The sequence below is a fragment of the Sorex araneus genome, chromosome X (genome assembly GCF_027595985.1).
Source record: "Sorex araneus isolate mSorAra2 chromosome X, mSorAra2.pri, whole genome shotgun sequence".
In the NCBI taxonomy this organism is placed as follows: domain Eukaryota; kingdom Metazoa; phylum Chordata; class Mammalia; order Eulipotyphla; family Soricidae; genus Sorex; species Sorex araneus.
The window spans coordinates 317,842,721-317,860,301 of record NC_073313.1 but is presented as its reverse complement, the minus strand read 5'-3'; the positions used below and the strand labels follow the sequence as shown (position 1 = coordinate 317,860,301).

The 17,581-nt window shown below is 40.3% G+C and overlaps 1 protein-coding gene across 1 annotated transcript in view; it reads right to left on the bottom strand.

The window, feature by feature from the left end:
- Window positions 1-17,581, bottom strand: part of VWA3B (von Willebrand factor A domain containing 3B) — a 198,031-nt gene that overhangs the window by 122,761 nt on the left and 57,689 nt on the right. The window contains 2 exon segments of the mRNA XM_055121327.1: window positions 106-302; window positions 15,154-15,279. Of these exon segments, the coding sequence (XP_054977302.1) occupies window positions 106-302; window positions 15,154-15,279 (323 nt within the window).

The window sequence follows — 17,581 nt, the reverse complement described above, 5'->3', positions numbered from 1 at the left end:
AGCCTCCTTTCATGTTCTTTAATCCTGAGTTCTGTCCTTGGCTTCAGTCTGAGGGAAACCAGGGGGTGGAGGGATAATCTATGCTCTGGTGGAGAATTCACTTACCGCACTGGTGCGCAGGGATTCATTGTCTGGTTTAATTTTTATATCAACAATTCCATCAGCATGGCGGAAGGAGCAGTCAGCCAGAACATCGTAGAATGACAGCTTTTGAGCTTTCAGGCCATATTTCTTTAGCCATTTTGTTGAGTCCCAGGTGTCCTCCATATTTGACTGGCTATCTATGGAGACAATTCCTTATTCTTGATGATTTTGATCATTTTTGGAACAGATCATCAACCAATCATATTACACAGACCACCCTGGTTCCAATCCCACCTTGGTATTTGTCAATCTGTACTCTGTTAGACCACACACATTTCAGGAAGCATGCTTGCCTGCTTTAGGATCGACAAAGAAAGTTCACCAAACTGATGGCAAGAATCTTGTACGTTTCCTCTCCCTTTGTCCTACACCTAAGCTGAAAAGCCTCATCCACAAGTGAAGATGGCTAACAAGACTGCATGTTAGGAGAGCATTAAACTTGGGATCAGAAACTCCAGGTTCAAATTCTGGCTCCATCACTTACTAGCTTGGCCAAGTGACTCAAACTGGGATAAGAGGCAACGTAATCTTGCTACAATTCGGCAGAATTTATCATCGGCAGATGGAAACCAGTACAGCAGGTTCTTAAATAATGTTGTTCAGTTCAATGTCATTTCATTATAATGTTGAGGAGAAAAAAATTAATCATCATGATACGGAACTGAATGACATTATTCAAGGACCTGCATTCTTTATACCTTATTTCTCTGAGAGTTTTCAAAAACCAATGAATGTTAAGTGATTGGTCTTCTTATGTATACCAAAGGGTTCTGTGAGAAAGGTCACATGAAAGTGCTTCCAAATGGAGAGGGGAGATGTCACTGCACTGAGATAGACATCAGTTAAGCCTGAGAAGGCAGGCATGTTGTGTCCCAGGAGCTCCTACTATCTCCCCAAATTTATCCTGACTCAGAACCTGGCCCTCAGATCAACAGATTCACCAACCTCATTTACCAATCTCTCTGTTCGGAGCCTTACTTAGGAAAACACCTACAGCAGTTCACAGGCTAAAGTTTAAACTGAGTGGTCAATTTCTTAGCCTAAGGCACATTGCCTTAGTGTTTTCAAAGGTTACCCAGACTCTTTAAGTCAGTGGTGGTGCTATGGTACGTGAGCAAACACCGTGTAAGCCAGTTCATCATAAAAGCACAAAAGCATTTGTCTAGGTGTCTTGAAACACTTACTGCCACTGAGAATGATTTAACTGTGAAACAGAGAAGGCAGCATTGGTGCCTGGAGCTGGCTTATACTGGCCCATGAGAGCTGACTATACATCACTTTTCCCCACTTCACATTTAGTTACCACTATACTACCCAAGAATGTCTGTACTGTGGAAATGACCACACATTCTGGGAGTATTTTCAGCACCCAGAAAACACAGATGTCATAAAACATATGTCACTGGATTGTTAAATATTTATTTTCTTGCCTCTGTTAGGAAGGTAGAAAAGGACTGGCATCTTTTTTTCTCCCCCGAAGCTGCATGATTTTTTAAAAATAATTATTGAATCACTGTGAGATAGTTACAATCTTTCATGTTGGGGTTACAATCACACAACGATCAAACACCCATCCCTCCACCAGTGAACATTCCCCCCATCAATCAATATCCCTGGTATATCCCCCTTTTCCCACCTCCCTCTGCCTCCATGGCAGACAATATTCCCCATACTCTCTCTCTACTTTTGGGCATTATGGCTTGCAACATAGACACTGAGAGGTCAGCATGTTTGGTCCTTTATCTACTTTCAGCACACATCTCCCATCCCGACTGATTCCTCCATCCATCATTTTCTTAGTGACCCCTTCTCTATTCCATCTTTCTTCTCCCCTCCACTCATGAAGCAGTCTTCCTGGCACTTTTAACTCTACTGGAATGAGTAGAGTATGAGGACCAGAAGGGAGTGTTGAGCAGGGAAATGACAGTTTGTTTTTGCTTTTATTTTCTGGGCCACAGTCACTGTGCTCAGGGATTACTCCAGGCTCTGTGCTTAGGGATCACTCCTGGATGTGGTACAGGGACCATAAATGATACTGGGGATAAAAACAGGATTAACTGCATGCAAGATAAGTGCCTTAATTCCTTTCCCAAGAAATGACATTTTATAATATAAACTCTCACGTGTCAATTCCACTGGATCTACAGACCTTATTTCTACTGAGATCAGTAGTCATCAAACCTACATAGTGTAATTCCCTGAGAAATCAAAAAAATACTTATTCATTAGATGCTAAATGGGATATTAAGATTTTTCAAAATAGCTTTCCAGGTGATTATACTGTGCAGCAAAGCTTTACAATTAGGGTAAGATGGGAAGTTTTGGTGAATTATGACTTGGTAAACACATCAGTTATACTTTGATAGATACAGACTCAAGTTCAGTTATACTTTTAATTTAATTTAATTTAATTTTTTGGGTTTGGGGGTAACACCCAGTGATGCTCACAGATTACTCCTGGCTCTTCACTTAAGAACTACTCCTAGCAGTGCTGGTGCAGACATATGGGATGCCAGGATTGAACCTGGGTCGGCCACATGCAAGGCAAATACCCTACCCATTGTACTATCACTTTGACCCCTATACATTTAATTTTAAAAAAAGTAGCACTCACTACATTTTGTTTAGAGAAAAATATATTACCCAGGCTTACCCATTAGTGTATGTGTAAAATAATTTGAAATTAGAATGAAATTTGAAATAAAACATTTTAGAGTCAATTACTTCTCACTAACACAAAAAGGATCAGTCCATTAATACTGTATGTGACTATTAAAGTATTATACTAGTTCACATAATATATTTATATTGGTGACATCATCATCATCATCATAATCATCCCGTTGATCTTCGAATTTCTCAAGTGGTCTTAGTAACATTTCCATTCGTCCTAGCCCTGAGATTTTAGAAGCCTCTCTTTACTCATCCTTTCCAATGGTGCCACATTGGAGGCACTTTCAGGGTCAGGGGAATGAGACCCATCATTGTTACTGGTTTTGGCATATGAATACGCCATGAGGAGTTTGCGAGGCTCTCCCATGTGGGCAGGAAACTCTCGGTAGCTTGCCAGGTTCTCCCAGAGGGAGAACTAGGCAACAAGATGTTGAGTCAGTGTGCTTCTGGGAGTTTGGTCTTACAGTCTCTGGATGTTGGACATTGGTGGGATTACAGGGCGCTGGGGGCAGTCCCTGGGGTGTGACCGCCTAGCTACTGGAAAATGGGGAATCTGGGCGGAACAGGTCCAGTCCCAATCCGAGCAGGCTTGGAGGTCTCAGTCCCGGGTCCCTCACACCCGATTTCTCTGCCGATTCCTTCATGCATGAGGCTCATTCGAACTTGTGGAGAGGGGCCTTGAGCATGGCTGTGGCTGGGTCCGGGAAGTCTTCAGGCCAAGGAAGCGCTACTCGAGGAGGGGGGAGAAACTGAAACCCACCCCCTCCGAGGGGCCCTGGGGAAGACAGCTAGGTGCGGGGGTCAGAGGCTCTCTGCATAGTTACCTATGCGAGCATTAGATAAATTCTCCTAATACTTTATGTGAACACTAATACTATATGCCTTATAGCAAGGGAATAACAAATGGCCAAAGGATCAGAACTAGAGATTTTGTCTGTAAAATTAAGCTTTCATAGAAATGGGGAGTGGCTGGGGAGAGCCCTTGGGAGGGAATTTGGCACTTTGGTGATGAGTTTGATGAAAAATAGATTTAATGAAAGTAATATTAACATTGAAAATTACAGTACCTCAATAAAAATGGCCTTTAAAAACTATATATATCAAAGTTTAGAAGTTACCAGAGGGACAGGGCGGGGCTGAGAGGGATGAGCAGAAGGGCCTTTATAGTGGCAGATGGCTCTGGATCACTGGGGCTGGGAGTGCTGACTTACACACCTACAGGGTATGAAGCTACACCCAATAAATTCCAATGATGAGTCAATGAAAAGAAATAAAAACAGATTTTAATAGAATACTTTTAAAATATTGCATACCAAAATCTTTTGGAGTTAGAACTTTTCAAAGAAGCTTATTCTTGGATTTTGAATTTAAATCAACCTGCTATCACCAGCATCTAGGGAACATCCATCTGATTCATTCATAAAACCCAGGGAGTGAGTGGTTTTCCGAGGCTCTGCTCCCAGAGTTCTCCAGCAACATTCTTGTATCGCAGTGAAACAGAACCAGGAGAATAGACCTAATCTATCAGTCTCCTTGGAGAAATCTTCTAAATGACTATTTTTCCTCAATTATTATTAGCTCTATTTTAACCTTTATATCCTCTTTATTCCTACATTATTGTCTCTCCTTTCTGATGAATGTTATATACATGGAACCCTACCACTGCAAATAAAAATAGGTGTCCTAGGAAATAAAATTTCCATTCAGTTATTTCCATAACAATATGCACTACCACATCGTTCTGCTGTGTTGCCTTCCTTTAAAACACAAGAGCCATTTATCAATTAAAAATTCAAGTATATCATAAAATATACAAAACAGCAAACCACTTCTAACAAAGGGTTTTAACAAGCCAGAAATAAACTTTCAACTCCTCCATCTTAACCCAGGACTAAGGGGTTCCGCAATTTTAAGGTTTGAGTCAATCTCCCAATTACCATCTGAAAAGAAGGTAGGGACACTAAAGAAAGTGTTTTTCAGAAAGAGGCAATCAATACACAAAAGCAGGCAGCATTGGTGCTCAGAAGCACCAAAGGAAGGAGAGAAAGGGGAAATCTTTTCATTTTTAGTGCTAATTACACTCATTAGTGGCTAAGCCTCATTTTCCCCAAGAGTGGGGAAAGAAAAGGATATCATTAGTCCTACGGACATCATTAGTTACTTCCCATGTCTTTTCCACTAGACTGTAGTTATCTTAAATAAATGTATTACATATATTCTCACCTACAGGACGTCAGATAACACCTTCAATTAGAGAGTTGTGAGCTAACAGCCTATCCTGAGTACATGTAACAGTTGTTAAAGATTTTTCTCATCAATGTCAAGAACAGATCACAGCCATTGCTGGGTCCTCTCCATCCTTTTCGTTCTCAGTACATGTTTTAATGAAGAAACTCTTACTTGGCAGTGCTTTTGAAATACTGCAATTGGTGAAAGCAGAGACACACAGGACAGTTTTATCAGTGTCCCCTCCTCTTCCAGTAAATTTCCACAGGGGATCAGAGCCATCAATGATTAATCATCACCACAACTGTCCATCTCATGTCTTTAATCTTTGTGTGTGTATGTGTGGGTTTTTTTTTGGGGGGGGGGGGTGGTCACAGCTGGTAGTACTCAGAGCTTATTCTTGGCTCTATTCAGGGATCACTCCTGGTGGTACTCAGGGATCATATGCAGTGCCAGGGACTGAACTAAGATCCACTATACACAAGGCAAGTGTCAGTGCCCATCATGCTTAATCTTATGTGTTTCTTTGTCTGAACCATATGCTAAGGAAACCAGTCTCTGAAAGTGCTTGGCATTTCCAGCGCTATTTGTCTCTGCCTTAACGAAGAGAAAGCCACATTATTTCCTCCTAATTTGGCTAACCTTTCACTGAGCACAATCCTTAGCTGAATCATTTTTCACTGATACCAGCTGTTCTGACATGCAATCTTTTTTTTCAAGATTTGGTTTCCAGAATCTAGAGTCAATAACATGAGGGATCCAGCTGTACACAAGTGACTTAAGTAAACCAGAATAAGTCCATCAATCAAGCTGATGTAAACAACATTTTATAAAGAACACCTGGACCTCTTATTCAATGACCTTCACAGACCTCAAAAAGCCCTGTGCCATACACTCAGAGATGACTTTTTAAACAATTTCTTCCTTTTTCGCTAAAGGTGCTACTCTTCTCCTAAAGTAATGCATCCCCAAATAAAACTTTACTCATTGTCAGTGATTGGTTCTCTCTACAATGACTGATAAACTGGGTTTTACTGGTAAGACAGGTACTGAGATTTCTAGTTAAGCATTCTATTCCTGGGAAGGTGATTTTTGAGTGAGAATATTTAAATCAGTAGATTCTAAGTACAGAAAATTATCACCCATATTGCTCAAGTGGGACTCATTCATTCAACTAAAGGTAATTTGGTGGAAGGGACTATACCTGTGCTCTGCACTTTTGGTGGGGTTTGAGGAACCTTATGTGGTGCAGGGGATTGAACCCAGTTCAGTTGGTTGTGGGACAAGCGCCCTGCCCACTGTACTATCTCTCCAGCCTCTCAACTGAAATTTTATTTTGCTTTTGGGCCACAATGGCAATGTTCAGGGGTTATTCCTGGCTCTGCACTCAGGAATCATTCCAGGTGGGCTCAGAGGACCATATGAGATGCTGGGGATTTTACCCCAGTTAGTCACATGCAAGGCAAGCACTTTATCTGCTGTACTATCTCTCTGTTCCTCACCAAGAAGGGGAAATGCTGATAGCAAACAGCCTTCCTGAATCCAAGCTTCAGCATTAGCTCTCCCCCGAGTCCCCAACCTGCTACATTTTAGACTTGCTGCTAATCTCACAATTACACAGGCCTATTCCTTAAATCTTTCCCACCTCTCTCTCTTACTAGCCCCTCCCTCTCTCCCCAGCTCCAACCCCCTCTTCCTCTGTCCCCAATCTTCTCTCTCTTCTCCCTCTGCTTGTGCTACACACACACACACACACACACACACACACACACACACACACACACACACACACACATACCCTCTTGGTTCTCAAGGGAAAGAACTCTGATATGTTCAGAGGAACCCAAATATGTTTATCCCTTTCCACTGAAATTTACTTGTCTGGAATCTCATTTCTGCCACGATAAGAGCATGTGGTTATCAAGGGAATCATCACCTGGAAAATAAACTAGAGCTCTAAATATGGAACTGACCTCAGAGAAAATAGAGTGCAATGGTACACACATCATCTTTGTCTGGTTTTGGTATCTGTACCATAATTGGTCCACAGAATGAGTTGGAGAATATTTCCTCCAATTCAGTGCTTTGAAAGAGTTTGTGAAAAATTTATATTAATTCTTTAAACACTTCATACAGTGCTTTAAAGACAGTCATTCACATGGAAGGCAACAGCGCTGCTAACTACTAACTCAGTTCTTACTTATAATAGGTCTGGTAAAATATTCTATTTCTTCCTCTGTCTTTTGGTTGTTTATGTCTTTGGGTTTGTTTTTGTTTTTAAGAATTTTGTCTATGTCTCTCAGCTTATTGGCATCGTTTGTTGTTCCTAGTATTTCTTCTGCACAATTGGTGATGATCCCTTTTTCACTCTTGATGTGAGTAATGTGAATCTTCTTTCTTGACTAGTTTAGGTAAGAATTTTTTCAAACTCTGACAATCTTTTAAAAGAGCCAACATTTGGTTTCTTTAATTGTCCCTATTGTTTTTGATTTGTTTTGCCTTCCTCCCCCTTTTTGGACCACACCCAGCTGTGCTTGGGACTTTCTCCTGGTTCTGCACTCAGGTGTCATTCCTGACTGACTTAGGGGACCATATGTAGTGCTAGGGACCAAAATTGGGTTGGCCACATGTAAAGCAAGTGACTTCTTTCTGCTCCTCTACTGTTTTTGTATTCTTTTTCCTTATTTTTTTCTAATATGTATTATTTTATTTCTTGTGCATGTTTTCACCTAAGTTTGTCTTTTTTAAGTAATAATTTAAAGTAGCACTGTAGCACTGTAGCACTGTTGTCCCGTTATTCATCAATTTGCTTGAGCGGGCACCAGTAAGGTCTCCATTGTGAGACTTGTTATTGTTTTTGGCATATCAAATACGCTACGGGTAGCTTGCCGGGCTCTGCCATGTAGGCGGGATACCCTCAGCAGCTTGCCTGGTTCTCTGAGAGGGACGAAGGAATTGAACCCGGGTCGGCCTCATGCAAGGCAAACACCCTACCTGAGGGGCTTTGCTCCATGCTGACTTATTTTAGTAAAAATATTTTTAAAATTTATACAGGTGGTACAGTTGTAAATTTATTTACAAGAACTGCTTTAGTTGTATCCCATAGTTTTGATAAATTGAATTTTAGATTATTCATCTCAATATATTTTTGATAGTATTTTTCTAACTTTCCTATTGATTTCTTTCACCCATTTGAATTCATTTTGAATATGCTATTAATATATACATACATATTGGTCAACATACAAGATTTTTTTTCATTATTTATTTTTAATTTCATCTACTGTCATTAGAGATCACTTTGCATTATCACATCCTTTAAAACTTGTTTTGTGGCCTGACCTGTAGTTTCTTTGGAGAATAATCTACACATATTTGTGAAAAAGTGTGCATGTATTCTACTGCTGCTGCATGAAGTAGTCTATAGAGAGTAGATTTAACTCCTTTACTATGTTGTTAAAAAACTCTTAGTTTTTTACTGTACAGTTAAAATTCTCAGGTGCTTAGCTTTTCATTCAATAGTGAAGTCTCAGTAATTATTTTTGAACCCTGGTCCTCTAAATTTTTTGTCCATATATTTTTAAGGATCTACTGTTAGGAGCATACACATTTATAATTGTATATTATTGCTAAATTAACCCTTTCATTACTAACAAATATTTTTCTTTATAAAAAGTTTAAAGGCTGATATTTCTCAAATTAGAGACATAGCCATTTCAGCTATTTGATTATTATTATTTACATGTTATCTTTTTCCATCTTTTACTTTCATCCTACTTGTGTCTTTCTGTTTTAACTATGTTTTTGTAGACAGTATACTATTGAATCCTTAGTTTTCAACCCATCCTGCCTATCTCTGATATGTAACTGAAATATTTAATCCATTTGTAGAAATTCAATAAGTTATGTGATATGATTTATATCTACCACTCTTCTATTTGTTTTCTCTATGTCTTAAATGTTTGTGTGGTTGTTGTTCTTCTGTTCCTCCACTTCATTGTTCCTCTACTGTATTCTGCACTGTGTTTAATTCCTTAGTATTTCTTTACAACATATTCATGATTTATTTTCCAAGTGGCTACACTTGGAATTACATTATATTATCACAATCTAGTATGAAATAATGACAAATTAACTTCAACCGCATACAAAAGCTTTGCATCTACATAGCTCCATTCCACTTCCCTTCCTTTTGCTGTTATATCATTATATATTTTGTACCCACAAACACAGCATTATATTATTTCTATAGGCAGTTATATCTTAAATCAGGTAATCATAAGTAAAAGTTACAATTTTACCTTCTTATTATAACTTATATAGTTATTTTCTTAATTTTTTTCTTGTAGACTCTAGTTACTCTCTAATATCATTTTATTCTGAGGACTCTATGATTTACAAGCAATAGAATACCCATTTTATTTATCTCAGTAATTTTTCCAGATAGAGTATTGTTAGCTGACTATTTCTTTCATCACCAAATATTTAATCCCACAGTCATTTAACTCTGGGGTATCTGTTAAGAAATTAGGGATAATTCCTGTAAAGATTGAATGCATGTCACTGCTCTCAAGATTCCTCTCATGGGCCTGGTGCTTTCTTTTTTGGAAGTTTACTAATTCCTAATTTTAACTTTTAAGGCACTCGCCTACTGATATTATTCTCCAGTAGTGCTGAGGTAGACTGTTGTTTTCAAGGCTTTGTCCATTTATTCTAGATTATCAAATTTATGGTTATAGAGTTGATCCAAACACTCCTTTATCATTCTTTTAATAACCATTGGATCTCTAGTTATGCGTTTGTATATTTTTCATATTTGTAAATTGTACCTTCTTTTTTTTTTTTACTTAGCTAATCTGGTTGAAGGTTTCTTGATTCCATTAGTCTTTTTAAATAACCCTGTTTTTATTTTGACTTTTCTCTATTGTATTCCTACTTTTAATTGTATTGACTGCTGCTCTGATTTGTATTGCATTTTTCCTTCTCCATATATGGACATTTTGGTTTTTAATTTTTTTAGGTGAGAGCTGGTTTTGGACCTACATTTTCTTCCAATTTCTGATTCAATACTGAAAATTTCCCTCAGATCACTGCTTCTGCTGCATTCCACAAATCTTGATAAGGTGAATTTTCATTTCTGATTACCACAATCACTTTTAAAATAGCATGGCTGTAACTTTTACATTGAACCATACCACAATATAACATTCCTGTATTCTTTCCAAATTTAGTGTATCACATCTATATAATTCTAATTGACTCATTATTATTCTCCCCATGCTGGGAGAATAAATCAAGAAAAGTTTTAACTCTGATTTGTGAAAACATGGCATGCCATTCTTATGCAGTTGTTTAGATTTTTGCTGCTTTTGCCTATTTATTTATTTATTTATTTATTTATTTTGGTATTGAAATAAAAAACTCAGTACACACAAAAAAATCTGTTTGAGTTAAACAAATTCGTCATCCTTTCCTGTGCTCTCACCACTTATTCATCAGTCATGTAAATATTCATTTAACTGTAAAGAGAGATTTAAAGGAATAAAGATATGTTGGGAAAATACCAGTTCTGAGAAGAAACATAATTTACTCCCTTGCCTCAAGCTTGAGCACTGTGACAAGCATGCAATTTGCTTGTCTAAGAAACTAGCGGTGCTCAATCCTAGATCTCATTCCACAGTCGAAAAAGGTGGGCAGGGACCAGATCATGAAGAGTCTGGTATGGGGTGTCTAGCCTTTATTTTAGATCAGTGAGAAGCAATTATGTTTCCCACTGATCTGAAGCTAGGCAGCAGTTTAGAGTTTTTCCATATGAGAATTTACTTAAATGTTCTAGTTGCAGCAGCATCCAGATAAGGGTAAAATCTCCCTAACTTTGGACAAATTCATAAATGCTTTGTGACAAAAATATCTTGTTTGGAAGCCAGTTCTGGCACACATAGTGAGTGACATGCAGAATGGCCAGATATACCCACTCCAGTGTCTCTGAACAGCTCTTGTCTCAGAAATGGCCTATATTCTCCCCTTATTTAGTAATTGATACATAAGGGTATCCTTACCACATACAGAGCTGTATGTACAAAGATGTACAAAGTTTTTCTGATGTATGATTAGGAAGTTATCTCTCATCTTAGAACTAGTTTTCAATTGCTCCACCCTACCCTGTTCTTTTACATGCTAGGTGGTGTTCAAGGGCACAGGACAAAAAGTGCCAGGGATAGAATTCAGGGTCTCACACACGCTTGACATATGTTCTACTATTTCATCTATCTCCCTGGCCCCTGTAGGTTCTTTGTGCTCCCTACTTTTGTTATTATAGATTTTTAATTCCATATTATCGCTTTGGTTGATGTGTTTTGTTAGTTTAGTCATTATTTTCGGTTTATGGTACACATCTTTAACTTGTCATAGTGTAACTTCAGTTGATATAATATAACTTCACAGAGTATAAGAATCTCCCAACAGGGTACTTTTGTATCTCTCCCCTCCTGGCTTTTATCTTTTGCAGTACTTTTTTAAACATTGTAAAACACATACAAGATAATTTGCCATTATAAGTGTTCTTATAATAAGTGTTCATTATGTTCATTATAAGTGTTCACACTGTTAAACAGCCATCCCCACCCTGCATCCCTATTGCCTTCACAGACTCCCCAACAGGCCTCCATACTCAATAATAACCCCCACACCCCAAGTCCCTGAGAACAGCTACATTATGTTCTTTCTTTTAATTTAAGAAAAAGTACTTTATCTCAAGTAAATAGAGTCAAGCAATATTGATCATTTTGTGTCAGGCTTATTTCACTTTGCATAATGTCTCCAGGCTTTTCCAAGTTGGAACATCTATGAGAATTTCATTCTTTTTAAGGCAGAATCTTGTGTATATAGTATGTATCTGCCACATTGGGTTTTCTAGACACCTGTGAGTAGACATCTGAATTATTTCCATCTTTGAAAATTATGAATAATACTGCTCTTCCTTTCCTGGGCTTTTATCACACAATATGTATGTGTGTGATATGGATGTGCATATAATAGCATCTATGGAAGAGTGTTTATTATTTTTCTCAGCAATCCTCTTTCAAAATCCATAAACAGCGGCTGGAGTGATAGTACAGCAGGGAGGACATTTGCCTTGAACGCGGCCAACCTGGGTTCACATATGGTCGAACCAGCATCCCATATGATCCCCTGCGCACCACCAGGAGTCATTCCTGAGTGCAGAGCCAGGAGTGACCCCTGAGCATCACCAAGTGTGACCCAAAAAGCAAAAGAAAAATTACATAGACAGAAAGACATTATGCACTTATCCTGTTGTTATTTCCAATGCTCTTTATTCTTTTGTGCAATTCTCTAGCTATGTTTATTTTTCTATCTAAAAGTATCATATTCTTCTTTTGCCTGAAGATTTACTTTTGTTTCCAGAATGGCTGTGCAGATAATAAACTATTCCAGCTGTTTGTCTGAATATATTTATGCCATTGCTTTTGAAAGACATTTTCATAGAATATAGAATTCTAGGTCAAAAGTCAAAGGTACTTAAAGAAAAAAAAAAGATACTGCTCCAGGACCTTTTCACTTGCAACAAGAAATGTGCTCTTATATTTATCTTTGTACCTTTGTACATAACATATCTTTATTCTTTTTGCTTTTAATATTTGCTTTATATTATTTATATTGAGAAGTGATTATGATGGCACTTGTACAATTTTCCTCAATTTATTGTAAGTGGCATTCATTGTAAGTCTTTATGTGTATGAGTGTCTGTCTGTGTGTATGCATGTGTGAGCATGTATATGTGTGTATCTCTGTAAATGCATGTGTGTGAATATGTGTGTGAGTCTGTGTGTCCATATGAATGTGGAGGTATGTGTGAGTGTGTGTCTATATATGTAGGGGTGTGTATGTTCATATTGAAACAAAGGGACAATGATACAGCACCACTGGTTCGCAAAGAAATAACAGCTTAAAGCTTTTATTGGTGCAAACGCTCTCCGTTATTACCCTGATCAAGTTGACATAACAAAATACCACAGAGCAAAGGGCCTGAACAACCTAAATGCACTATGTCACGGTGAAGGGCTGGACGGCTGAGGCAGGGTCAGGCAGCTAGAGTCTGGCACTGCATTTTGTCCTTGCCTGTGTACCACCACCCTCTCCTTGTGTCCTCGCTGTGTGTGTCCCCAATGTCCCTGTGTTCTTTCCTGTTTCCTCATGAGGCTTGTCTTCTGTGTCCTCAGTGTGGCTTCTTCTTTTTACAAGGACACCAGTCCTCACACATGAGGGCCTGGTCCTTCCCATCCCATTAACTCCTCCCAGGTGCTTTCTGCAAATACTGTCACGTATTTGCTTCCTTCCCCTCAAGAGGACAGTGGACTGTCTGAGCTCTTGCCTCTAAGTGGGTGTTGAGTGCAGTGTCACTCCCAGGCCTGATTTTTCCCCTCCTCAGGAATCGAAGTTTCTGCTCCTGGCAAAGAAACTACACCACTGGGTCCAGGCCCTGGGTCAGGACAGCCAGGTACAGGAGAAAGTCACTGCCACCAAGTATTTATCAGGTTACACAAGGTTACACATTCTCTTCCCTATTTCTCTCCATTGTAGCCCAGCCTCCTGGCTCCTCTCTCACATCAGGCCCTCTAGAGTACAGGCAGGGGACCACAGGGAATACTGTCCACAGAGACTGCCCAACTCATCTGGGAACATCCCCAAACCCTCTATCCTGGTCATATCCCAAAGGATAATATCAAAATGTTTGCTGAGGGGGTCAGATATTGGTATATTTCGGAATGACTAGGTTCCAATTCTGGCATCCTTACATATATATCTGGGCGGTAGGTGGCTCCCAAGTACTCAGGCAACCCAGGGGCCACTCCCAACAATACCCAGTGAACCAAGTCAAGTATTCAATACAAGGGCTTGTGAACAAGGTGCTGCTTGGGTTCTGTAGTGGCAGGATAGTCTGGGGATTCCACAGCCACAGCCCGCAGCAGGGGCCTCCAGACTGCACCTAGTGATAGTTGGGTCCTTGTGGTTCCAGGGATCATTTTGGGAATGGCTACGTACAAGGTATGTGCCTTGAACCCTGTGCCATCTCTCTGAACCTTCATTATTTTTAGCCCTGTGTCCCTTAACATGTTAGCTTGCCTAAGCAGAGCTTATTTTAAGAGTGGGGGAACCAGTAAGTGAGTTAAAGCTTTGAAGAGCCAAGCACGATACCTAACAGGGAAGGTATGTGTTCATCACTATTGTTACCAGAGGGACTTATAGAAGTCCCCCTTCAGAGAAAAGTTCTTTACTAACTCAAGAGTTAAAGCAGGAGAATCAGTATACTAACTCCCTAATCTGAAAAGAGAGAGCAAGTGAACGTAGATTAAGTGCATGTTTTATTTTACTTAATCTTTACCATAATCCCTTGAGACTGCTATTACTATCATCTTTTTTACAGAAGGATAAACCAAGGCTTAAAGAGATTGACTCAGCAATGGAGTTGGGAATTAAAACTAGGTCTTTTTCATTCCAAATGCAGGCTCTGAATCATCTCAGCTAGATGCCAATCCTTGGACATCCGTGCATGCCTTTGCATTGTTCAATTTTCACAAAACTCCTGCCAAGTCAGTTCTGCCAGACTTTCCCCACCCTGGATATCAGATCAAATTCCCCAATCCTTCTCTCCTCCCCTCCCAAAACCTCTACGCAGGTGGTGTCTGATCATTTTGGCCGGTTTTCAGCAAAAACTCCTGTTAGGTCGGTTTAACCAGTACCCACCACCACCACTACCACCCCAACCCCAGCCACCCATCTTGCTTTCTCGGTGATTTTCTATCCACAACCTCCCACATTTCTCCTTACCACAGGTTCTGTTTTTTCTTTCACTATGTACATGTCCACATGTCCACACATACACACACAAATACACAGAGGCATGCACACCTATTTTTACACATACACACAAATACACACACTCACATAAACCCCATGCTCTCACACACTCATTAAAACTCTGCAGGCTTTCCCCAGGAGTTCTTCACAGCTGGCTGTGATACCCTTCTTGGTCAGAAACATAGAAATAGTGCCCAAAGGTGAGAGGGCATCAGTGCCCACGAGACTCACCACAGTCTTCGAAGGACACGTTGGACTCAGGAGACTCAGACACCAGCCTCTGAACCTGAGCCAGTGTGCTGCAGGCTTCTTCCATCTCCCTCCAAATGAGAAACACATCCTCTCTGACCCCAGCTCCTATGAAGGGAAAAGCAGTGTGAGCAGCTGCTGTGCAGGCCTGAGGCCACTCAGAAGTCAAGCTGATCTGGCATATCCCTGCCACATCCCTAGAACATTTTTGGTTGCGTTGCTTTGTTTTGTGTTGTGGGAGCACACCTGGCAGTGCTCACGAGCTACTCCTGGCTCTGTGCTTGGTGATTGCTCCTTGCAGTGTAAGGGACCACACAGATCCAGGGATTTGGGATATCAAGCATGTGCTTCAGCCTGATAGAACATTTCTAAATATGCTATTTTCCCCACTAATTTCTTTCTAGGAAGTGGGAGCTAACTCCCTAAGAAAGTGCTGTCGTCTCCAAAAACGTGTTAATTTTAGGATGCAATTAATCCTTGTGAGTAAATATAGAACAGCCCATATATATATATATATTTAAATTTTTTTAATTTTATTGAATTGCCGTGAGATAGTTACAAGCTTTCATGTTTGGGTTACAATCTCACAATGATCAAACATCCATGCCTCCACCAGTGCACATTCCCCACCACCAATATCCCGGGTATACTCCCCCTTTCCCACCCTCCCTCTGCCTCTAAGGCAGACGATATTCCCCATACTCTCTCTCTACTTTCGGCCATTATAGCTTGCAACACAGACACTGAGAAGTCATCCAGCCCAGATATATAATCCCTTCCCAAGTCTTTATTTCCCTTTAATATAATGATAAGTATTTAATTTCCTTTCCTGGGAACTCTGCTGTTCCAGTTAAGGGTTAGGTTTGGAGATATGACAATTTGAAACAATGATATATACCACCAACGGTCAACATCCAGACACTATAAGACCAAGCTCCCGAAAGAGAGTGACGGAGTCTCTTGCCCCCCGCCCCCACCCCGTGCCTGGCTATCTTCACAGGAGCCCCTCAGAGGGGACGGGTTGCCTTTCTCTCCCTGCCCCAAGCACAACCTTGACAGTTGAAGACCTCCAGAACCTAGCCACAGCCATGCTCAAGGCCATTCTCCACACATCCAGACGAGCCTCCTGCATGAAGGGACCAGCAGAGGAACCCAGGTGTGCAGGACCCGGGGCTGAGCTCTCCAAGCCTGCTCGTATTGGGACTGAGCCTTCTTGATACAGACTCCTATTTTCCAGTAGCTTTGCAGCCACACTCACAAACTGCCCCCAGCGCCATGTAATCCCACCAACGGTCAACATCCAGAGACTATAAGACCAAGCTCTCGGAAGCTAATAGCCTTGTTAGTAGACATCTAATAGCCTTGTTATCCTTCTTGGAGAACCTGACAGGCTACCAAGAGTCTATTGCCTGCATGGGAGAGCCTTTCAAGCTCCCCATGGCGTATTCATATCCCAGATACAGTAAAAGATATATACATATCTCTCGGAGAGCCCGGCAAGCTACCGAGAGTATTCCGCCCACATGGCAGAGCCTGGCAAGCTGCCCATGACATATTTGATATGCCAAAAACAGTAACAATAGGTCTCATTTCCTTGACCATGAAAGAGCTTCTAATTGTTGGGAAAGACGAGTAAGTAGAGGCTGCTAAAATCTTGGGACTGAGTATAATAGAGATGTTACTGGTGCCCGCTCGAGTAATTCGACAAACAATGGGATGATATACAAACAATGGGATGATATACAGTGATATAGTGATACAGTGATATACACTACAATTAATGTATGTCACCTTCAAAACCTATCTATCAATAAAAATCTGTTTCACAAGAGGTACAAGGATGGTCTAGAGGCTCTTCCTTCACAAGAATCAGGTTCAAACAGATCACTAGTTCAGATGCTGGGGGGTTGAGGAAACAGAAGCAAAGTGAAAAGGCAGTGACTGCAAATATGCAACATAAGGGGATTCTGTGGGGGAATCTTCATAGGACCAATGTCAAGATTCTGTTTATGATATTGTCTATAATTCTATAAGTTTGTTACAACAAGGGGAAACAGGGTAAGGGGACACATGAGTATTTCTGATTACTTGTCTTCTTATAACATCATGTGAGTCTACAATGATGATTTCCACATGCATCTCAGCCACAGCCTGTTTGGCACACAAAGCTGGAGTCCCTCCAACCATCATTGACTTAGTGACCCCTTCTCTATTCCAGCTGCCTTCTCCCCGAGCTCATAAGGCAGGCTTCCAACCATGGAATAATCTTCCTGGTCCTTGCCTCTACTTTCCTTGGGTGTTTGTCTCATAAAACAATATTTTATATTCCACAAACAAGTGCAGCCATTCTATGTCTGCTCCTCTCTTTCTGACTCATTTCACTCAGCATGATATTCTTCATGACCACACA